We start from the raw sequence: 24,758 nt of genomic DNA, 5'->3' as shown, positions 1-24,758 counted from the left end.
TCTCTACTTCGACCATCATCGGTTATTTTACTCCCTAAATAGCAAAACTCCTTTACTACTTTAAGTGTCTCATTTCCTAATCTAATTCCCTCAGCATCACCCGACTTAATTTGACTACATTCCATTATCCTCGTTTTGCTTTTGTTGATGTTCATCTTATATCCTCCTTTCAAGACACTGTCCATTCCGTTCAACTGCTCTTCCAAGTCCTTTGCTGTCTCTGACAGAATTACAATGTCATCGGCGAACCTCAAAGTTTTTACTTCTTCTCCATGAATTTTAATACCTACTCCGAATTTTTCTTTTGTTTCCTTTACTGCTTGCTCAATATACAGATTGAATAACATCGGGGAGAGGCTACAACCCTGTCTTACTCCTTTCCCAACCACTGCTTCCCTTTCATGCCCCTCGACTCTTATAACTGCCATCTGGTTTCTGTACAAACTGTAAATAGCCTTTCGTTCCCTCTATTTTACCCCTGCCACCTTCAGAATTTGAAAGAGAGTATTCCAGTTAACATTGTCAAAAGCTTTCTCTAAGTCTACAAATGCTAGAAACGTAGGTTTGCCTTTTCTTAATCTTTCTTCTAAGATAAGTCGTAAGGTCAGTATTGCCTCACGTGTTCCAACATTTCTACGGAATCCAAACTGATCTTCCCCGAGGTCGGCTTCTACCAGTTTTTCCATTCGTCTGTAAAGAATTCGCGTTAGTATTTTGCAGCTGTGACTTATTAAACTGATAGTTCGGTAATTTTCACATCTGTCAACACCTGCTTTCTTTGGGATTGGAATTATTATATTCTTCTTGAAGTCTGAGGGTATTTCGCCTGTCTCATACATCGTGCTCACCAGATGGTAGAGTTTTGTCATGACTGGCTCTCCCGAGGCCATCAGTAGTTCAAATGGAATGTTGTCTACTCCCGGGGCCTTGTTTCGACTCAGGTCTTTCAGTGCTCTGTCAAATTCTTCATGCAGTATCTTATCTCCCATTTCGTCTTCATCTACATCCTCTTCCATTTCCATAATATTGTCCTCAAGTACATCGCCCTTGTATAAACCCTCTATATACTCCTTCCACCTTTCTGCCTTCCCTTCTTTGCTTAGAACTGGGTTGCCATCTGAGCTCTTGATATTCATACAAGTGGTTCCCTTCTCTCCAAAGGTCTCTTTAATTTTCCTGTAGGCAGTATCTATCTTACCCCTAGTGAGACAAGCCTCTACATCCTTACATTTGTCCTCTAGCCATCCCTGCTTAGCCATTTTGCACTTACTGTCAATATCATTTTTGAGACGTCTGTATTCCTTTTTGCCTGCTTCATTTACTGCATTTTTGTATTTTCTCCTTTCATCAATTAAATTCAATATTTCTTCTGTTACCCAAGGATTTCTATTAGCCCTCGTCTTTTTACCTACTTGATCCTCTGCTGCCTTCACTACTTCATCCCTCAGAGCTACCCATTCTTCTTCTACTGTATTTCTTTCCCCCATTCCTGTCAATTGTTCCCTTATGCTCTCCCTGAAACTCTCTACAACCTCTGGTTCTTTCAGTTTATCCAGGTCCCATCTCCTTAAATTCCCACCTTTTTGCAGTTTCTTCAGTTTCAATCTGCAGTTCATAACCAATAGATTGTGGTCAGAATCCACATCTGCCCCAGGAAATGTCTTACAATTTAAAACCTGGTTCCTAAATCTCTGTCTTACCATTATATAATCTATCTGATACCTACTAGTATCTCCAGGATTCTTCCAGGTATACAACCTTCTTTTATGATTCTTGAACCAAGTGTTGGCTATGATTAAGTTATGCTCTGTGCAAAATTCTACAAGGCGGCTTCCTCTTTCATTCCTTCCCCCCAATCCATATTCACCTACTATGTTTCCTTCTCTCCCTTTTCCTACTGACGAATTCCAGTCACCCATGACTATTAAATTTTCGTCTCCTTTCACTACCTGAATAATTTCTTTTATCTCGTCATACATTTCATCTATTTCTTCATCATCTGCAGAGGTAGTTGGCATATAAACTTGTACTACTGTAGTAGGCTTGGTCTTTGTGTCTATCTTGGCCACAATAATGCGTTCACTATGCTGTTTGTAGTAGCTAACCCGCACTCCTATTTTTTTATTCATTATTAAACCTACTCCTGCATTACCCCTATTTGATTTTGTATTTATAACCCTGTAATCACCCGACCAAAAGTCTTGTTCCTCCTGCCACCGAACTTCACTAATTCCCACTATATCTAACTTTAACCTATCCATTTCCCTTTTTAAATTTTCTAACCTACCTGCCCGATTAAGGGATCTGACATTCCACGCTCCGATCCGTAGAACGCCAGTTTTCTTTCTCCTGACCATAATGATACATATCTCAAAATTTCAGCATGTTATTGCAAGACATTTGGGTACAATGGAAGTTGACAGATGAATTTGGTGATGTGGCCATTGTTCCACAACACAATTTTGTAAAAACATATCGTAAACTGTTCTGCCTCTTCTTATCCTCTCCCACAACTGTTTAATCACTAATCAACAACATACAGACAGATTAGCACAACCTATCATTAATGTTAATTGCACCGTAACTGCTAAAAACCAGTCGATTGTGCTTCGAACAGAAGTTCTCACACACTTTAGCTACTGTACTCTGTACATTGAGTGGCAAATTGTACTGTCTTCCTGACACTGTAGTAGGAACTGTCATAAGAATATGTTCAAAAGGAATCCAACACCTGTCTGCCAAACGTGGCCAATGAAATGATCTTGCTGGTCCTGCTGGTGCCATGAAGTTCACAAATACATCACCTTCTGCTTCACAGCCCTCTGCAACACATCCTAAGTACCATTTGTCATCATAAACAGCAATAACATAGCAACCTGGTTGTATGTTGCTGCTTTTGCTTCTGAATCCTGAGTCAGACACACTGTGAAGACACATGTGCATGAACCTACATATACATCTACATTTATACTCCGCAAACCACCCAACGATGTGTGGCGGAGGGCACTTTACTTTAGGTATAAGTAGGGGGAAGCAATATATTCGATACCTCATCCAGAAATGCACCCTCTGGAAACCTGGCGAGCAAGCTACACCGCGATACAAAGCGCCTCTCTTGCAGAGTCTGCCACTTGAGTTTGTTAAACATCTCCGTAACGCTATCACGGTTACCAAATAACCCTGTGACGAAACGCGCCGCTCTTCTTTGGATCTTCTCTATCTCCTCCGTCAACCCGATCTGGTGCGGATCCCACACTGATGAGCAATACTCAAGTATAGGTCGAACGAGTGTTTTGTAAGCCACCTCCTTTGTTGATGGACTACATTTTCTAAGGACTCTCCCAATGAATCTCAACCTGGTACCCGCCTTACCAACAATTAATTTTATATGATCATTCCACTTCAAATTGTTCCGCACGCATACTCCCAGATATTTTACAGAAGTAACTGCTACCAGTGTTTGTTCCGCTATCATATAATCATACAATAAAGGATCCTTCTTTCTATGTATTCGCAATACATTACATTTACTATGTTAAGGGTCAGTTGCCACTCCCTGCACCAAGTGTCTATCCGCTGCAGATCTTCCTGCATTTCGCTACCATTTTTTAATGCTGCAACTTCTCTGTATACTACAGCATCATCCGCGAAAAGCCGCATGGAACTTCCGACACTATCTACTAGGTCATTTATATATATTGTGAAACGCAATGGTCCCATAACACTCCCCTGTGGCACACCAGAGGTTACTTTAACGTCTATAGACGTCTCTCCATTGATAACAACATGCTGTGTTCTGTTGGCTAAAAACTCTTCACTCCAGCCACACAGCTGGTCTGATATTCCGTAGGCTCTTACTTTGTTTATCAGGCGACAGTGCGGAACTGTATCGAACGCTTTCCGGAAGTCAAGAAAAATAGCATCTACCTGGGAACCTGTATCTAATATTTTCTGGGTCTCATGAACAAATAAAGCGAGTTGGGTCTCACACGATCGCTGTTTCCGGAATCCATGTTGATTCCTACATAGTAGATTCTGGGTTTCCAAAAACGACATGATACTCGAGCAAAAAACATGTTCTAAAATTCTACAACAGATCGATGTCAGAGATATAGGTCTATAGTTTTGCGCATCTGCTTGACGACCCTTCTTGAAGACTGGGACTACCTGTGCTCTTTTCCAATCATTTGGAACCTTCCGTTCCTCTAGAGACTTGCAGTACACGGCTGTTAGAAGGGGGGCAAGTTCTTTCGCGTACTCTGTGTAGAATCGAATTGGTATCCCATCAGGTCCAGTGGACTTTCCTCTGTTGAGTGATTCCAGTTGCTTTTCTATTCCTTGGACACTTACTTCGATGTCAGCCATTTTTTCATTTGTGCAAGGATTTAGAGAAGGAACTGCAGTGCGGTCTTCCTCTGTGAAACAGCTTTGGAAAAAGGTGTTTAGTATTTCAGCTTTACGCGTGTCATCCTCTGTTTCAATGCCTTCATCATCCCGGAGTGTCTGGATATGCTGTTTTGAGCCACTTACTGATTTAACGTAAGACCAGAACTTCCTAGGATTTTCTGTCAAGTCGGTACATAGAATTTTACTTTCGAATTCACTGAGCGCTTCACGCATAGCCCTCCTTACGCTAACTTTGACATCGTTTAGCTTCTGTTTGTCTGAGAGGTTTTGGCTCGTTTAAACTTGGAGTGAAGCTCTCTTTGCTTTCGCAGTAGTTTCCTAACTTTGTTGTACCACGGTGGGTTTTTCCCGTCCCTAGTTATAACCAGACAGTCTGCTCATCTGCACATCGTCAGAGTCCGCTGGAGAGAAGAGATGATGGCTCCTTGCGCCTGCAACAGTTTTAACATGTTCTAGTCTGCTTATTAGCAACTCTTCGACTGATTTCACCTCATCTTTCGAAGCATAGAATGATTGTACGCCAGAGATATTTTTCTGTACCCAGATAAATAATTGACGAGATGTTAGATTGTGACCTTCTGTAGAGTGCTGCAGACTAGCTCATGATGCCATGCACTTAATGGTAGCACCAATACCATCACATATATTTTTACCATGACTTGTTGTGAAAAAATTCAATTCTGCGTGAATCTGAAAATCATGGTAATGCATGCATCAATTTGAGATTTTTACAGTTTTTGTACTGACTAGCTGCCACATCACTAAAGTATTTCGCAAAATATATGTGAGGCAGCTTGTTTTTCACATATGCCATGACAGTGCGAATGTGGGCATGAACTGCAATGGCATCATGAATTAAAAAGTCACTAAAAATGCACAGGTTCATGACACACACATCACCTGATTCACCTCTATAGAAAATCGCAAATGGGTGGAGAGTTGCTTGACTGTTGTCCCAATAATATCCTTGGATGGCATCTTGAACTATAAATGCATAATTTTCAGAAAAGTCTAGTATTACTATACTTTCATCTTGTTTCAAAGTATCCTTACAAAACTGAAGATAAGCAGATTGTGCTGTTGCTGTGAAGCTGTGTGTGGTCAGTTTGTCCGTTTTTTGACAACACATTCCAACAAAATCTTCCACTGTACTTTGCTTTGTTTCAAGACTTGTGCGATCCATGCGTGTCCATTGTTTATAAGAAACAAGTCCATCGTCATCCATAAGGAGTTCACCATACAGTTTGTTATTCATGTGTTCTGCAAGATTTCCCTTACCAGGGCACATTTCACACCTGTGTGTCATACACTGGTAGGAACTGATGTCACACACTAGCAGCTTCATTACACCTTTGTAATCCAGACCAGAATCCTTTATAGTAGCAAACATCAACTTAGCATTTTGATGGGTCTTACATACACAAACATTGTGTGTGCCCCTTGCACTTACAGGCACAACCCATTTTGGCCGAAGATTGAAAAAATGATAAACCTACTTTGGTATTGGGATACTTTCCCTTGAATTCTACATATAGTTCTGATATGTTGCATGGCAACGGTCTTTTTTACATCTGTACACGTACATTTCCCATTTTCACCGTTACATAGTCTTTTTCCAGGCCGTTACGTAGTCTTTTTCCAGGCATTATTCGGCTGTAGTCATTATTTTCATAAAACTCCGACACTAGCACCTTTATTTCTGAACTCAATTGCTTACCTGAGGCTGCTGAAGTTGTGGAAGCACTCCTTGGGTTGCTTTTATTTTTCTAGCTTGCTTAACATTGAATTCCTTTGCAGTGTAGTCAATAGACCATCTGGAAGGCGCAAGGGTAAGAATAACTACTTTTTTCTGGCGTGTGGATATGGCACATTTATCTTTCAACTCATGCACAATTTTGTCCAAATCAGAGCATTTATGGCATGATTTCTGTTCCTTTGGAGCAAATGGTTCTTCCTCTTCCACCATTAGTGTGTCAGCTATTTTGTGTTTTAATTCCATTTGAGCTTCTTGCAGTTTTCTTCTACCATAGCTGGGCCTGTCTTTTCCCAACTTTGTGTGTCTTCATGGGTGACAAACCAAGAGCAGTCACTGAAGTCTTTAATTGTTAATTCGCTGTGGTTGTAAGTGGCTGATATTCTTCGTCACTGTCATGTAAATTATCAGAATTTCTTCATTTTTTAGCAGTGTAACACACCTGGAACATAACTTTTGTCCTGGTTTCATGTTAAGTCCCATGCACTGATTCACTTTCAATACTGATTTTATATCAATTTCTCTGAGGCTACACTTCACTGTCTTCTTATGAATCTGAAATGGATCAAAACAACTTCTTTGTAGGAAAGAATACTTATCCAGAAACACTTTCATATGATGATAACAAACACTAAAGTTTCCTGGAACTGTACTTCTTGTGCCAACAGGGTGTATCCCAGGTCTCCATAGCAACAAATCTTGGTCCAATTCATCCAGATCATACAGTACAAAGCGAATGCCACACTTTGTTCCATATGATGTTTTATGACATTCAGATGCTTGTGCTCTACCAACACTGCAACTTGTTTGAACAAAAGCACCACTAGTACACTCTTCTGCCTCCATACTGACTTTCCACAACAGTACTGACCGGTCTGAACTAGAATCTTCAAAACATGAGTAACCTGTAATTGTTGCCTGTTTCCTTCTGTTGTACCTCCCTAACAATGACTCATTCTGTCCCTGAAACCTATCCCTGTTTAACTTTCTGTTGCCTAATGGTTCCCAACAACTGCTTCAGCTTTATCTGAAACAAGCTGTCTGCATTATCACTATTACTTGCTAAATCGTGTTAAAAGAAACGTAACCAAATACACCTCGGTCAACTTTTATTGTACACAAATGCCTTGCAATAACAAGTTGAAATTTTGCCATATATTATACTATGGTCTACTTGTGCAGTGATTGAAATTTGGCTTGGATATCACTTGTCCCTTTTGTGCTACCACACTTAGAAAATCCATGTTTTTCAGGTAATTTTTCAAATTTTTGTATTTTTGTGTGCATGTAACTGTTTGTGTGACTGATATGGGCATGATGAGTTCTGTGTGTGTTTAGGCCACATTAAGCTTACCACAAAAAAATTTATACTCTTTTTGAGTTAATTATATTTGGCATAGAGGGCACCTACAATATGTACCTTTAAAGGTATTACATTTTTTTAATCACATTTTGGAATTTTTATCTTCCCTCAGAAATATGTTGTTGGTGTTTTGATTCATAGAGTGTGTTCTCTAAGTGGATGTTATTGGGTTGTAAAAATTTCACTGGACTGTGTGGAATAGTTCCAAAGTTATTAAGACCTGAAGTTGGGTCTGAAGATAGATTGCCAGATGCGGGTTGCAATTTCCAGGTCACACCACCTTCTTTCACAAGCCATAATTCTGGAACTAATTGGCAGGGGAACTTAAAATTTTGTACATGAGTGTTCCACACTTCGTAGCATTGGTGTGCTAAATTTCAGCCAAATCTGAGACTATCAGCTGGAACATTTTCTCAAATTGGTTGAATTGACATGGAATGACGCTATAAGATCATCCGGTATTATGTGTGAAACTTACAAGAAATGTTCACATAAAACAGAGCAGACTTTTGTATTTTCTTCATCATATGCAAAAGCCATTTCTTGGAAATGTAACATGAGTTACCAAGAATAATTATAAGATTTGGTTTTATTATAGTAATGTAACAATTATTGTGATATAGGTTTATAGAGCATTCTGTACAAAATATGTTTTGAGGTATAAAAAAAAATTTAATAGAAACATTTCCTTCTGTTAATTGTCCAACACTTATAAACATCACTTTGTAATGTGAGTTATCATGGAATGACCCTAACACATTCTCCACTCCTGTAAGCCTCCTGACCTCAACCTGCTAATCCACTGGTACCACACCCTCTACCCAACACGTTTACATTCCTCTGTCCTGTCACCCCCTCCCAGTGCATGCCATCTTCGACGTGAGCCATGCCTCAGCTGCAGTGCCCATGTGTTGCATGCCTACCTCTTCCACCTGCTAATCCTCCCACCTGCGTTCCTATCCAGCACATCTGCTGCCTTCCTCCAAACTTTTAGCTACCCTTCCCAAACCTCTTGTACTGCTTCCCGCGCATGTGCGTGTAATCACAACAGATGCACATAATTCACTATTTCATTTAAGACAATAAATGTCACAACACACACTTCTGCAGAGAAGTATTCAACAAGAGCTAGTAATACTCAGAGTAAATGTTTTCTATAATAAAGCACACAATTCTGCTTCGCATAGATCCAAAAACACTAAGTACCTTACACATAAGTGAAGATACTACAAGGGTACACCTGTAGGTAGCTGAAAGATGAGAATAGAAGCCAACGATGCCAGTGCTCCAGGGAGTTAGCAAAAATATATTCTACCTAAAAACTTAATGTGCACTCAGAAAGCAACAGCTTAATTTTTTGTTGTAAAGAAGACTGTTCTCTCCTCACTGAGGTACTTGTTTCTACAGAAATAAGGTCAAGTAATGAGTGTTTCATCTTGAGAGAAAGTATTACTGCACACTTATGTGCATGCATGAAAATCATAATACACAGTTAATGTTACAATTTCTTTCTAGGGGAAATAGCAAATTGGTTTTTTTACAACTAGATTTTTCCAATTATGGCAGACATGCTCTGGACTTGTGATTTACTTAATATTTAACATCACTGCTTATTTATATGACAAAATGACATAGAACATGTCCTAACAGTATACAATCTGTAGTATAAAATATAATGGATTGTTTTTTATTGAATGAACGATTTTCTTTAATTGGCTTTTGTTTTATGTTCACTTTACTCTACATGAACTATTCGTAATTGCTTCTACTTAACCTGTTAAAAATAAACGGCATGTAGGTTACACTACAAATGCAGCTCTTAATGAGAAAAATACTATTTCGTTACTATTTGGAGGTTTTTCGTAATAATAAACACTGGTTTGTTACAATATTGAAATTTAATTTCTAGGGCATAACCAATGCCACTTTATTTCTTCTTGGTGCCTGTCATCAACACCAATGGTGATTTTGGTCTCCCAGACTGATGCAAAACCTTCAATTTGATATCCCTTCAATTGCTTGCATGTCAGTTTCAATATTTATTTTCGAAGAGATTGTATTTTGATATCAGAGGCTAAACAGACTTCATTTGTTTTCCGTGACGGAAAAATGAGAGTTGGTCAGTAGAAAGCTGAATACTTTTATATCGGCAGCAAATTATGCTTGTCTACAGCATACAGAGGCACTCACATACTTTCTATACCCCTGCTATTCAGGTAATCAAAAGGTTAGGCTCAAATGAAATGACAATATTTCTTGCTGGACACATTCTGCAGAATCAGTATGGTGTTTAACAGTTCGTACATATTAGATCTATCGCAAATTAAGATTAAATCCACCTTTGACTCCGTTTGGATAAAATATTTGCACAGGGTCCATTTAACCTTGGTCCAAATTATGTGAGACACTCAAACAAACCACACGGATCGACATCACTATTACACATTGGGCCTTGAAAAACGTGAAGCTTCCCGGTAACATGTCTATGAACAAAATGGAACCTTAATTAACCTGCCAGAACTGTTTCAATCGTAAAGGTGTAAAGTCATTTGGCCTGCTGGACTGTTCACATATGATGGCCTTAAAGTGAGACCCTACTAGGGATAATGCACAGCTATTTTTCATTGTTTACAATGTAATATGGTAGACCAAAATGCATAAAATGAATCTTAGAATACCACATTCCAGTACATGTGTCAAAGATTCTGCATAGTTCTGAATCAATTACACGATTACCTTTTGCACACTATCATTCAATACAATATCAGTAACAACTACAAACTTTAGTAGAATGTAGAATTCATAAGCAACAGCTCAAAAAAGGCATTATAAAACAAAGTGTAAAAACTGATGATTTGGATGCTCATGAACAGTTTCAATAAAAAGCACATGTACACGTTGGCTATACTTTGTAACTGGAAGTCATGTTATTGATAGAAATAGAATGTATGAATTATCGATACACTCTTCAGCATGAGGAAAAAGCCAATTTTACATATGAAAAGCTTTAGCAGGCAGAAAATAAAACCTACGAATAACATTGCACATATGTTTGCGACAAGATGATGAACTAAACATTTTTGTGAATTGCAAATTTGTTTTGTAAAAATCAACTTTTTTTTGTTCACTGAAAACCACTGGGGTCATACAAACCAAAAGTAATTTACAACAGATATATTCACAATCCCCCCATGAACCATGGACCTTGCCATTGATGGGGAGGCTTGCGTGCCTCAACGATACAGATAGCCGTACCGTAGGTGCAACCACAATAGATGGGTATCTGGTGAGAGGCCAGACAAACGTGTGGTTCCTGAAGAGGGGCAGCAGCCTTTTCAGTAGTTGCAGGGGCAACAGTCTGGATGATTGACTGATCTGGCCTTTTAACACTAACCAAAATGGCCTTGCTGTTCTGGTACTCCGAACGGCTCAAAGCAAGGGGAAACTACAGCCATAATTTTTCCCAAGGGCACGCAGCTTTACTGTATGATTAATGATGATGGCGTCCTCTTGGGTAAAATATTCCGGAGGTAAAAGAGTCCCCCATTCCGATCTCCGGGTGGGGACTACTCAAGAGGACATCGTTACCAGGAGAAAGAATACTGGCGTTCTACGGATCGGAGCATGGAATGTCAGATCCCTTAATCGGACAATTAGGTTAGAAAATTTAAAAAGGGAAATGGATAGGTTAAAGTTAGATATAGTGGGAATTAGTGAAGTTCGGTGGCAAGAGGAACAAGACTTTTGGTCAGGTGAATACAGGGTTATAAACACAAAATCAAATAGGGGTAATGCAGGAGTAGGTTCAATAACGAATAAAAAACAGCATAGTGAACGCATTATTGTGGCCAAGATAGACACGAAGCCCACGCCTACTACAGTAGTACAAGTTTATGTGCCAACTAGCTCTGCAAATGAAGAAATTGATGAAATGTATGATGAGATAAAAGAAATTATTCAGGTAGTGAAGGGAGACGAAAATTTAATAGCCATGGGTGACTGGAATTCGAGAGTAGGAAAAGGGAGAGAGGGAAACATAGTACGTGAATATGGATTGGGGCTAAGAAATGAAAGAGGAAGCTGCCTGGTAGAATTTTGCACAGACCATAACTTAATCATAGCTAACACTTGGTTCAAGAATCATGAAAGAAGGTTGTATACATGGAAGAATCCTGGAGATACTAGAAGGTATCAGATAGATTATATAATGGTAAGACAGAGATTTAGGAACCAGGTTTTAAATTGTAAGACATTTCCAGGAGCAGATGTGGACTCTGACCACAATCTATTGGTTATGAACAGTAGATTAAAACTGAAGAACCTGCAAAAACGTGGGAATTTAAGGAGATGGAACCTGGATAAACTGACTAAACCAGAGGTTGTACAGAATTTCAGGGAGAGCATAAGGTAACAATTGACAGGAATGGGGGAAAGAAATACAGTAGATGAAGGAATGGGTAACTTTTAAGAGATGAAATATTGAAGGCAGCAGAGGATCAAATAGGTACAAAGACGAGGGCTAGTAGAAATCCTTGGGTAACAGAATAAATATTTAATTTAATTGACGAAAGGAGAAAATACGAAAATGCATTAAATGAAGCAGGCAAAAAGGAATACAAATGTCTCAAAAATGAGATCGACAGGAAGTGCAAAATGGCTAAGCAGGAATGGCTAGAGGACAAATATAAGGATGTAGATGCTTATCTCACTAGGGGTAAGATAGATACTGCCTACAGGAAAATTAAAGAGACCTTTGGAGAAAAGAGAACCACTTGTATGAATATCAAGAGCTCAGATGGAAACCCAGTTCTAAGGAAAGAAGGGAAAGCAGAAAGGTGGAAGGAGTATATAGAGGGTCTATACAGGGGCGATGATCTTGAGGACAATATTATGGAAATGGAAGAGGATGTAGATGAAGATGAAATGGGAGATACGACACTGCATGAAGAGTGACAGAGCACTGATAGATCTGAACTGAAACAAGGCCCCAGGAGTAGACAACATTCCATTAGAACTACTGACAGCCTTGGGAGAGCCAGTCCTGACAAAACTTTACCATCCGGTGAGCAAGATGTATGAGACAGGTGAAACACCCTCAGACTTCAAGAAGAATATAATAATTCCAATACCAAAGAAAGCAGGTGTAGACACATGTGAAAATTACCGAACCAAACTGTCAGTTCAATACGTCACAGCTGCAAAATACAAACGCGAATTCTTTACAGACGAATGGAAAAACTGGTAGAAGCCGACCTCGGGGAAGATCAGTTTGGATTCCGTAGAAATGTTGGAACACGTGAGGCAATACTGACCCTACGACTTATCTTAGAAGAAAGATTAAGGAAAGGCAAACCTATGTTTCTAACATTTGTAGACTTAGAGAAACCTTTTGACAATGTTGATTGGAATACTCTCTTTCAAATTATGAAGGTGGCAGGGGTAAAATACAGGGAGCGAAAGGCTATTTACAATTTGTACAGAAACCAGATGGCAGTTATAAGAGTCGAGGGACATGAAAGGGAAGCAGTGGTTGGGAAGGGAGTGAGACAGGGTTGTAGTCTCTCCCCGATGTTATTCAATCCGTATATTGAGCAAGCAATAAAGGAAACAAAAGAAAAGTTCGGAGTAAGTATTAAAATTCATGGAGAAGAAATAAAAACTTTGAGGTTTGCCGATGACATTGTAATTCTGTCAGAGACAGCAAAGGACTTGGAAGAGAAGTTGAAAGGAATGGACAGTGTCTTGAAAGGAGGGTATAAGATGAACATCAACAAAAGCAAAATGAGGATAATGGAATGTAGTCGAATTAAGTCGGGTGATGCTGAGGGAATCAGATTAGGAAATGAGACACTTAAAGTAGTAAAGGAGTTTTGCTATTTAGGGAGTAAAATAACTGATGATGGTCGAAGTAGAGAGGATATAAAATGTGGCCTGGCAATGGCAAGGAAAGAGTTTCTGAAGAAGAAAAATTTGTTAACATCGAGTGCAGATTTAAATGGCAGGAAGTCGTTTCTGAAAGTATTTGTATGGAGTGTAGCCATGTATGGAAGTGAAATGTGGACGATAAATAGTTTAGACAAGAAGAGAATAGAAGCTTTCGAAATGTGGTGCTACAGAAGAATGCTGAAGGCTAGATGGGTAGATCACATAACTAATGAGGAGGTATTGAATAGAATTGGGTAGAAGAGGAGCTTGTGGCACAACTTGACTAGAAGAAGGGATCGGTAGCTAGAACATGTTCTGAGACATCGAGGGATCACCAATATAGTATTGGAGGGCAGCATGGAGGGTAAAAATCCTAGAGGGAGACCAAGAGATGAATACAACAAACAGATTCAGAAAGATGTAGGCTGCAGTAGGTACTGGGAGATGAAGAAGCTTGCACAGGATAAAGTAGCATGGAGAGCTGCATCAAACCAGTCTCAGGACTGAATACCACAACAACAAAAACAACAACAACAAATTCACAATATGTGAGTGAACTAATAAAAAATATATTACAGTTTTTACTGTAACACTCATTTTATTTTCATAAATATCACGCAAAAGAAATAGAAATTTAGATTAGGATCATACTGACCCCAGGGTTACTCAGTGCAAAAAACCATGAATAAAATTTAAAATGTTGTAAATATAAAACTGGTACTACTGGTATCCGAAAGGATAGATGGTGGCAGCATCTACCAGTAGGAGTAGTCAGTCAGTCTGTTGTTATATATATATCATAATTTGGTTAAACTTCTTCAGTATAACTTATTTTCTCCTGTGTGTTAAACTTCACAATGTTATGTGCCAAATGTAACAAACTTCACAAAAAGCAATTGAAAGCCTGGTGTCGTCTAAATTTAGAGACACGGGGTTATGCCAGGCAACAAACAGCAAATATGATATCCCAGGTCTTCGTGGAGGGCAACATCAAAAATCAGATGAGTTTTGATGATTCCAGATAAAAAGTGTATTCCCCTTTGTTAAAATTTAGTTATTCGTGATGGACATCTGTAAAAATAGTTTTGTTGTTCACTTACTATTAGGATGCTATGTTGTTGCTATTTATGATGACAAATGGCACTTAAGATGTGTCGCAGAATGCTGCGAAGCATTGTTGTTCACTTACTATTAGGATGCTATGTTGTTGCTATTTATGATGACAAATGGCACTTAAGATGTGTCGCAGAATGCTGCGAAGCAGAAGGTACTGCATTACTAAATTTCATGGCACCAGAAGGACCTGCAACATCATTTCACTGGCCATGTTTGGTAGACATTTGTTGGAGTCCTATTGAAGATAATCATAACATGTTATAGTTCATACAACTGTGTCCAGTACAATTTGCCACTTGATATACCGAGTACAGTAGCTACAGCATGAAAAAACTTTTGCTATAAGCACTAGCATCTGGTTTTTGGCACTCAAGATGAATCAAACATGAATGGTAGGTTGTGTTAATATCCCAATATGTTGCTGCTTAGTGATTAAACAATGGGAAGGGGGGAGTAAGAAGAGGTAGAAGAGTTTAAGATTTTTTTCCAAAACTGTTCTGCAACAATGATCACATCACGAAATACATCTCTGCCAATTTTCACGGTGCACAAATGTCTTGCAACAACAAATTGAAATTTTGAGACCATTATAGGCCTATTATGAGCTAGGCCTACTTATGCAGCACAAGAAATTTGACTTTGCCATCATTTGTCCCTTTTGTGCTACAGCACTTCAAAAATCCACGTTCTTCGGGTTATGTGTCAATTTTTTGTATTTTCCTGTGCATGTAACTCAATATGTGAACATGTATGTTTGGTCCACATCAGGCTTACTACAAAAAATATCAGCCTCTCCTTGACTTAATTATATTTAGCATGGTGGGCATTGGTTATTATTTTCCCTCAGAAATATGTTATTTCTGTTTTGATGTAGTGCTTGTTCCTCGATGTTACTAGGTCATAAAAATCTCACTGCATTGTGAGGAGTATTTCCTAAGTTGTTGAGCCCTGAAGTTGGCTCTGAAGACTGACTAACAAATGTATATTGCATTTTCCAGGTCATATGCTATAATACTGGAACTAATTCTCAGTGGAGCCTTATACTTTGTACAAGAGCATTCCACATGTGGTAGTATTGGTGTGCTAAATTTCATCCAAATTTTTGACTATTAGCTGGAGCCCCGGTTGAACTGACAACACAACCCACCTACAAGTATCAGATGTTCACTTCTTTCAAACAGTGTGTGACATTTTGTTCTTTGAACATAAATAGAATGCATATTTTTCAATTTTACAACATATCTGTGAAGACAAGGCACACCATGCAACAACTGTTTTCTATGAATGGAGGTAACTTACAGTACTGCACACAGCAATCTGCATCCTATCGGTAACAGGTCTAGGCTATTTTCTTAATAACGGGATCATTGTTTTCTTTAGTTGTTAAGTCACATGTGCAGTAGAGAAAACAAAATTTAAACAAATATATGGAGTGCATTCGAAGATTTCTCATCACATACAAAGCTTAGGTTACCTGTTTCTGGGCAACCTGTCCTCTTCTCTGTCAAAGATGCGCAATTTTTTCCAGAAGGGAGTTACGATCTACTCGAGACGACATGCCACGAAACCAACCTCAACTTACACAGTATCTTTTCTGGATTTTTGAAATTCTGCAACTATTACATTACACTTAGCCTATGGCAGCATGCCCTTACCTGTCAGGTAACTGTCCATCAGTGGCAATGGATCTCAGCTCATCACAGAGCACCTTAGGTGAACTGAAGTTGCCTAAGTGCACTCTTTCACCTGAAATAATATTGAAATTATGCATTTGCGTAATTCACATATCACATTACGGAACCTAAACTGATTGTCGAGCAGTCCATACTTTGGTAGTGACTTTCCTACAGCTTGTAGTCAATAAAAACCGAAATTTATCAGAAATTAAACTTCCACGACCATTACATTGGACACAGGCTACGGATTGCAGCATGTTGGTGCTTTTACTGCAAGTTACATTAGCCTCAATCTAGTTTAACGTGAAAACATTTAGACGAGAAATATTCGTTAGTTATACGCGCTAAAATCTAAACTTGAGAGTGAGCACCATGACTGATTTTTTGCCTATTTTGAGAAATTAGAACTGTAAATGAATTTCTAGCATTTCATTTCACAGAAAGCATAATGCACAGCAACAATCTTACAACTGAAACTTGCGCTCTCTCTTCGACTCTACCAACAAAACTCACTTATAAAATAAATCGTGAAACTAAGATAAACGACAATACACATTCACCTTCGACACAATCTATGCCACTGTCACTCATGTCCAACAACACAACACAACAAACAACGTTCTAACTGAAAAACCAGTTCAAATATCGTGCAAAAGCAAAACAGATACGTCTTTGGTGGGATTAAGTGCTGCCAATACACTCATTTCGCGAAATTGACGAACTTTAATTTGAAATGAATGTATCATTACGTAAAAGCTATAAATCCCCATTGTGGTCGCTAGACTCAAAAATAAATCTTTCGAGAATTTATTTCAGGCTTCCCCAGACATTACAATTGCAACATCTAACCACTCAGCCATAGAGTAAATATCTCTGGAGTGAACATTGTGTTCTGCGCATGTTGTCAACATTAAACCAGGATAGTCACTTGTTTTTGGGACTTCGCTGTACGTGTGTGCTTCCTGCAGAGTGCAGACTGTAGAGGTGGGCCAAACGGTTATTCTGGAGTAACCGTTATCACAGTTCCAGTTATACTTTGATAACCGTTATTAATAACTGCCAAGTTATTTTTCGCTAGCGAATACCGTTAACTCCGACAGTTAAATAACGACATAGTTGGAATCCATCAGTTTAGTTATCAGTATAACTGGGAGTAGTGTGAAATAGCAGGAATGTCGTATGAATCGTGTCATAACCTGAGCTTATTAACTCCGGGTACATTTTAGTTGATGTTTAGAACGATTATTAGTGTTTCATATTATATGTTTGTAGGTTATCGGTCGCTATTAGAAATATTATCTTCGCAGCTGCGACAGAAAGTACGCGGAACTTCGCCAAAGCACTGTTTAAGTAAAATGTTAACAAAGTGCATTTTTAAGTATGAAGTAATATGTAAACTGAGTACTGTAGGTTAAATTCGAAGCTTAATTTCTTGTGCTGCTCACATAATAGAATAAAGTGTACAGCCTTATAATACAACAAAAAATATACGTAATGTGACAGATTCGTTTACTCCTGTGCTGTAAAAGCTAGTCCTATTGGGGAAAGTGTGAGTACGCTAATCCAAGTTTTATGTCAGATTTGCAAACTGCTCGATTTCTCCAGCGACAGCATATTTATAACATATGAAGACATGCAGATCGAAAAGGTTGACAGTGTTACATTTCTGGGACTACAACTCGATAATAAATTCAGTTGGGAAGGGCATACCACATTTTTTCATTGTTATTTCATAAGGGAGCATATTCTGTGGGAACTTATCAAACGTAGCAAAAGTTTTTTGCATGTAAAAGCGTGTAATAAAAATCGTTTGTGGTATCAATTCAAGAACATCATGTAGGAACCTGTTCAAGGAACTTTGTATTCTAATCACTGCTTCCTAATATATTTATTCCTTTATGAAATTTGTTACAAGTATTTCCAACCAATAGCTTAATACATAATATCAGTACTAGAAATGGGAACAGCAATCTACATAAAGACCTAAAATTACTCACCTTGGTCCAAAAGGGGTCCAATATTCAGGAACATGCATTTTCAATAAACTGCCAGCAAGTCAGCAACCATTAAAAACTTGGTTTCAGATAAGGCACGGTTTACAGTGTGTTTGAAAGACTATTTGATACAGAAGTGTCTGATTCCACCCGTCATCAATATGCTGGAAATGGCTATTTTAAGTGTCTATGACGTCACTACATACACATAGCAACAAACACGAAGATACATATAAATAATACAATAACATTTCCCACCAAAAATACAATCAAACCAATGGGATAACTGCGAGAAGTTGGGGGTTTTAGGGTGAGGACAAGCTAGTAAAAAAAAAAAACACAAAATGAAGAAAAAGAAAAAAAATTACAGCATTCTGCTACACCAACAAAAAACTGCAGGAATCGGACACTTCCCTTGAACAATATAGGTCAACTATAGGTGACCATACCAAAACACCAATACCCACAACTAAAAGTACGAAAATTGGAATCAGACATTTCCCTTGACCTATATAGGTCAACCTCAGATGACAATACTAAAACATCAACACACACAACTATGAAAATGGGAATCGGTCATTTCCGGTGACTTATATAGGTCCACCACAGCTACTGGTGCCAAAAAACCAACACCTACAACTGCGAAAAATAAAATCACAATCCCAAAAGTCCACAAATCAATCATCCCTACATAAATTAAATCACATTCAATACATCATAAATACACAAAACATCACAGCTAGAAAAAAAAACTTTAATTACCACCAGCAAATTCCGGCACTGCAACCTAGATCGACAGCCCCCCCCCCCCCCCCCCCACACACACACACACAAACCAACTCATAAACACCGTGCCGTAATGACATTCACACACCACAACACCTTTACGTCGAAGCAGACGGGTGGAATCAGACGCTTCCATTGACCCCTCCTTCTACTCTGTAGATGAATATCGTAACAGAGACTGATAGACCAGCTTAGGTAAAAATTCTGCTATATTTCAGTTTTGACAGCACTTGGTTGCAACAGACAAGATCGGGTATTCTGTATACGATAAATTTATTAAAAGTACGTAACTGTGTTTTATTCTGTCAGTGTACCAATTCTGTAAATATTAGCAGTTACTGTGATATATTCACATATTTTGACAATCTCCTGACAAATGATGAGGATAATAATTATTATATTCCACTGTATTATGTTATACTTTCTGACATGTTATTTGTCACTCGCGATGGCCAGCGGCTATTTCCGTAGCAGTACGAAAATATTTGTTCGCTCCAGTTACTATCCTCTCTGGAAATATCACCTGGAACTACGACCTTTAACTGGAGTTACCGAGTCAGGAACGTCTAGACACACAGTTATTCCGTTACCAGCTTCCAGGTTATCTGTGTTGGTAGCCCGATAACTACCAGAGAACTAGAATTACGAGCCAATAACGATTACTGCCAGAGGAGAATACAGGTCTCTGACAGTTATTTCCATAGTCGCTCGAATTCCTAAGTAACTTTCCTTCTTCTACCCATCCAAGCTAAATTAACACGTAAGGCGGTGGCTTAAGGGAACGACCGTACTTGTTAATGCCTGTACTGCAGCTCCTATCAGCCACGGCTCGGACATTAACTTTATTTAATTGTTTATGCTAAAAGTAACGAAGGCCCACGAAATAGTACACAGTTCTTATCAACAGATGGCGCGCAGTCTCACAGTTATTCCCATGGTCTATAGAACGCCTTCCAAATGCGCAGTACGATCTTCGGTCAACAGATGGCGCGAGGCACTATTGACACTTAACAGTTATTGAAATAACTGCCAGAATCAGAGGAACGGTTATCGCAGTAACCGTTACTTCTCAGTAACCAGTTATTTCTATCAGTTAAGTTATTTTTTGCCACCTCTAGTGCAGAGTTTGAAGTTAATAATATCAAGAGTTTTTGTTGTGTTTTCACCCTTTGTTGATAGTGTAATAGCGGTGGTGAATTACTGTTGTCACTACGGATGGAAAGAAAAATATGTGAAGGGAGGGATAGTAACTTTTCATGGGTACATACCATGTAGCTCTAATTATAGTTATCATATTAGTAAGGGACACTGTATATGTTTAAAAATTTCGAGACGCATTATAATTAAGGCTTGATTCTGTAGACATATTTTGTTCTATGATGTTATGACTATATAATAGATATTACGCCTCGTACAAAAGCTTGCAAACAATCGCTTCCTCTCGTAAATTTCCTAGTGGAACAGGAAAGGGAATGGTTAGTTGTTTCAGCAAATGCTAACTTCCATGCATTTGTCAGTGACTTGTCGATAGTGGATATAGATTTGGAAGACGGGAGACAGATAAATTCAATAGAGTGGGAGTCTGTAATTGTCTTCGTATAATATGTGTGTCCAAACTCATTTGTTTGCTATACCATGTTAAGTGTTTCTAGGACATGGAGAATGATTATGTGTGATTTATATTTTAGTTTCCCGAAGGATGAACAACAAGTAAAGCTCTGGCTCCAGAAAATATGGAGGAGTAATTTTGTCCCCACAAAATATTCCAAAGTATGTTCAAAACACTTTGAAGAGGAATTTTTAGACAGAGAAAAATTTGGACGTGTGTGGCTGAAGGTAGATGTTATACCAACTATTTTTAATCTTCCACAGCACCTACTACCAAAAGTACCCACATGAAAACCACCTGCACGAAATTTGTCAGGTTCAATATATAACTTGTGGCTATCATATTCGCTACTTTCTTTCACTGAGAAATATTTATTTAATAAACTGGGAGCAAGTACATAAAATGCGATGAGTAAATACTACTTCAAAGTGTCACCAGTAAGAGAAATTGTGCTTTAGGTCGCCAAAACGAGAAAATAAATACGCAGAAATAGCAGAAAACAGGACGAATTATTCATCATTAAACCTTCTCCTGCATTACCCCTATTTGATTTTGTATTAACATAAACAAATGCAGTGCCAGACGAGCGCAGCCAACCGGCTCACCTAATCGGCACCAAGATTTGCTCTCTTTAGACCTGCCTTTGACTCAAGTGTGGAACCTCCATCTCTTTGTTTGTTGTGGCAAATTCGGTGTTTTTTGGACACTTGCAAAAGTACTAGCGTACTGTCAAGTAGTATTGCAAGACTATGACCGCAAAAATGTACGTCAGGCTCTGTAATATTATAAAGTTCCATATCATACCGAAAACTACCAAAAATCGAGTGCATCTGAACTGTGACACCTATCGCAAAGAAGCTGAATGCAATATCACTTGCCCTTAAAAGTTACGTAGCTGTTTTATTCCCGGTATCAAATGGATACTGTTAAAATGTCTGTGCAACATATATAAATAATCCACGACACGTACGAAAAGAATCCATCTGTATAGGGATGTAGTGACATTCTAAATATACAGAGAGCTGTACTGACAAACACACGACGTTCCGAGAACACGTGACCAGGCCGGCAATGTATGTTGACAACACAAAATCTGTTCTGTGCATTTGAATTAGTGGTGGGCAGGAAATCGCGTATCTGTTAGAAATCACAGTGACTGAGAAGTCACAGATATCACAGTAGCAACTTTACAGAATCTAACTGCGATTTCAGTCACAGTTAGCAGTCGCTAGTAGTATTTCATATTCAAAGACGTGGGCCATCTATTGGTCGAATTTAGCACTGCTTTCTGCGATTTCAGTGACAAGTCGCAACTAAGAGTCGCAAGTAGCAACTAAAAAGCGCGGTTAACAGTGGCATCTGTTGGCCAAAGTTCGTACTACGTCCATCTCTGCGATATGGTATCGGGTCTAACTGCGATTTCCGTGACAAGTCGCAACTAAGAGTCGCAAGTAGCAACTAGAAAGCGCGGTTAACAGTGCCATCTGTTGGCCAAAGTTCGTACTACGTCCATCTCTGCGATATGGTATCGGGTCTAACTGCGACTTCCGTGACAAGTCGCAACTAAGAGTCGCAAGTAGCAACTAAAAAGCGCAGTTAACATACTTTTCCTAGTGTCATCTGTTGACCGACGTACGTACTTCGTTATGAGAGCCTTGTGCCTCACGAGTTCGATGTGCTGTGTGCATATGAAGGGCTTATTTCAATAGTGGTACAAGTCCATTATTGTTCATTTTGAGATACAGAGTCGTAAAGTTAAATGAGCGCTGACAAATCTGCATTTGAGATACCAGAAATATTCAAGCATATGGCTTCTTGCTAGAGATGAACCTTTATTTATGTTTGTTTGGATCACTAATTTCAGAAGCATTATAGACAGAAAAGTGGAGCTAATGGACTTGTACCACTATTGAAATAAGCCCTTCATATTATATGACGACATGCACATTCAGCATCAGTTATGATTGGTCAAATACTGCTGTGACTCTGAATGTATTATATTAATAAGAAGCAACATTACCTTTTTCTCCTGAAAATATCAAGTAACGTAACAAATGTGTTTGATTCTGCTTCCAATATGACAGTTTTGGTTAATACTCCACATGCCTACAGGACTTTGCAATGTTAACACAGCACAACTCAGACATCTGTATAAGTGTAGAGAAATGAAAACAGTCATATGAATGCCTCACTTTTGTTCCGATACAGTTCAAGACTCGGGAGAAAAGTTTTACACCTGGTGTTCTACATGGCAACTTCACACACAAGAACTTTTTGCCGACACTACTACCACCTACATAAGTAAGCTTTTCCTGTGTTACTTTCAAGTAATGCACTTAAGCTATTCCCGATTTAACTGGAAGATCTGTACTTCCCACTTTCATATCAACAGCCTCAAAATGCATATTGTAGACTTCGGGATATGTTACAGGTCAGTGTCACACCAAGATTGTGGAGAAAGGGGGGGGGGGGGGGGCGGCATGTCACTCTCCAACAAGTGTTTACCAATAAGTAAGTGGCGGAAAATTATGGGTATAGGACGGCTTAAACATGTGGAAAATGAGATTTTTATAATTCACTCACTGTATTTGACATTTATTATTCCTTTAAAATCGCACAACAACTTCAATAAAACACAGTTTAATCATTCACACACTTATTTCACAATTATTTCACTTTTAAACTGCAAATCGTCTAAGAGCTGTCTTGAATCTTCAAGAGTCTCTCTCAAAAACAGCCTTGATGTGGATAGATACGTACAGCAACCAGTAATCAGAGTCAGAACTGTGTCTGCAAAAACACAAGGATTATTAAACAATTTTTGCTGTCATTAATTACTAGCAATATAATTGACAGAGTAGATTGCTAATATTTGCTATAATGAATATCACATTTGCAAGAACGATCTCACTGAAGTAATTAAGTCCATCGAAACGCTTAGAAACTAACCTCTCGTCTGACGAAAACGGTCTAAAGACGCAGTGGCAATTTCTTCAGATCTGTTGACAATGATATTTTGAGTTATCACTTTACTGAGTGACTGAAATGTAGTTCAGGTACCTGTGAACATAACAATATGTTAGAATTCATTTTCTAAATACGAACTATTACGGTACTGTACGCTACTTACATATTAATTACACTATTAATATTTTCACAGTTGTTTCTTTAACACAAAATTAAAGCCAACGGAAGAAAAAACGTAAAACATACTTGCCAATGACAGGTTTGTTGAGATGCAATTTTCTGTGTTGACAGATGTAACTTTTTCATAGGGTGGTAAGTCGCAGGAATCACAGAAATCGCAGAAGTAGCAGAAATCGCAGAAGTAGCAGAAATCGCAGAAGTAGCAGAAATCGCAGAAGTAGCAGAAATCGCAGAAGTAGCAGAAATCGCAGAAATCGCAGAAGTCACAGAAATCGCAGAAGTAGCAGAAATCGCGGAAGTAGCAGAAATCGCGGAAGTAGCAGAAATCGCAGAAATAGCAGTGGCGGAGGGATACACGAACTATGTTCCTTAACTGCGACTCTTAACTGCGACAAATCACAGTTAAGAATAACAGATACTGAAAAGTAGCATTCACAGAAATCACTGATATCGGAAAATCGCAGTTTAGCCCATCACTAATTTGAATGCTCACTCCAGAGATATTTACTCTATGTACTCAGCAAAGGTAATTTGCAACAAACAAAGAGATGGAGGTTCCACACTTGCGTCAAAGGCAGGTCTAAAGAGAGCAAATCTTGGTGCCGATCAGGTGAGCCGGTTGGCTGCGCTCGTCTGGCACTGCATTTGTTTATGTTAATACAAAATCAAATAGGGGTAATGCAGGAGAAGGTTTAATGATGAATAAAAAAAGTAGGAATGCGGGTAAGCTACTACAAACAGCATAGTGAACGCATTATTGTGGCCAAGATAGATATGAAGCCCATGCCTACCACAGTAGTACAAGTTTATATGCTGACTAGCTCCGCAGATGACGAAGAGATTGATAAAATGTATGATGGGATAAAAGAAATTATTCAGGTAGTGACGGGAGACGAAAATTTAATAGTCATGGGTGACTGGAATTCGATAGTAGGAAAAGGAAGAGACGGAATCGTTGTAGATGAATATGGAATGGGGGTAA

General features: G+C 38.7%; 1 protein-coding gene and 1 long non-coding RNA gene across 3 annotated transcripts in view; both read right to left on the bottom strand.

Moving 5' to 3' along the window:
* LOC126162703 (targeting protein for Xklp2 homolog) overlaps positions 1 to 17,195 on the bottom strand; it is a 155,027-nt gene extending 137,832 nt beyond the window's left edge. Inside the window, exons 1-2 of one of the 2 annotated variants that reach the window (XM_049919356.1) lie at positions 16,801 to 17,195; positions 16,220 to 16,310 (exon numbers count right to left, since the gene is read on the bottom strand). In XM_049919356.1, the coding sequence (XP_049775313.1) occupies positions 16,220 to 16,310; positions 16,801 to 16,831 (122 nt within the window). In that variant the 5' untranslated portion in view covers positions 16,832 to 17,195. Of the gene's footprint in view, positions 1 to 16,219; positions 16,311 to 16,753 lie in introns of both variants that reach the window. The other variant, XM_049919355.1, reaches the window with a different exon arrangement.
* A 6,017-nt stretch (positions 17,196 to 23,212) lies between these two features.
* On the bottom strand, positions 23,213 to 23,964 carry LOC126162701 (uncharacterized). The gene is made up of 3 exons (XR_007535102.1): positions 23,843 to 23,964; positions 23,579 to 23,689; positions 23,213 to 23,419 (listed from the first exon to the last, which is right to left on the bottom strand). It is a non-coding gene; the product is annotated as an uncharacterized LOC126162701 (long non-coding RNA).
* Positions 23,965 to 24,758: the final 794 nt, after the last annotated feature.

The sequence above is a fragment of the Schistocerca cancellata genome, chromosome 2, assembly GCF_023864275.1.
Source record: "Schistocerca cancellata isolate TAMUIC-IGC-003103 chromosome 2, iqSchCanc2.1, whole genome shotgun sequence".
NCBI classification, from domain to species: Eukaryota; Metazoa; Arthropoda; class Insecta; order Orthoptera; family Acrididae; genus Schistocerca; species Schistocerca cancellata.
Note: the sequence above shows the minus strand (reverse complement) of the source record. Positions and strands in the feature narration are given on the sequence as shown.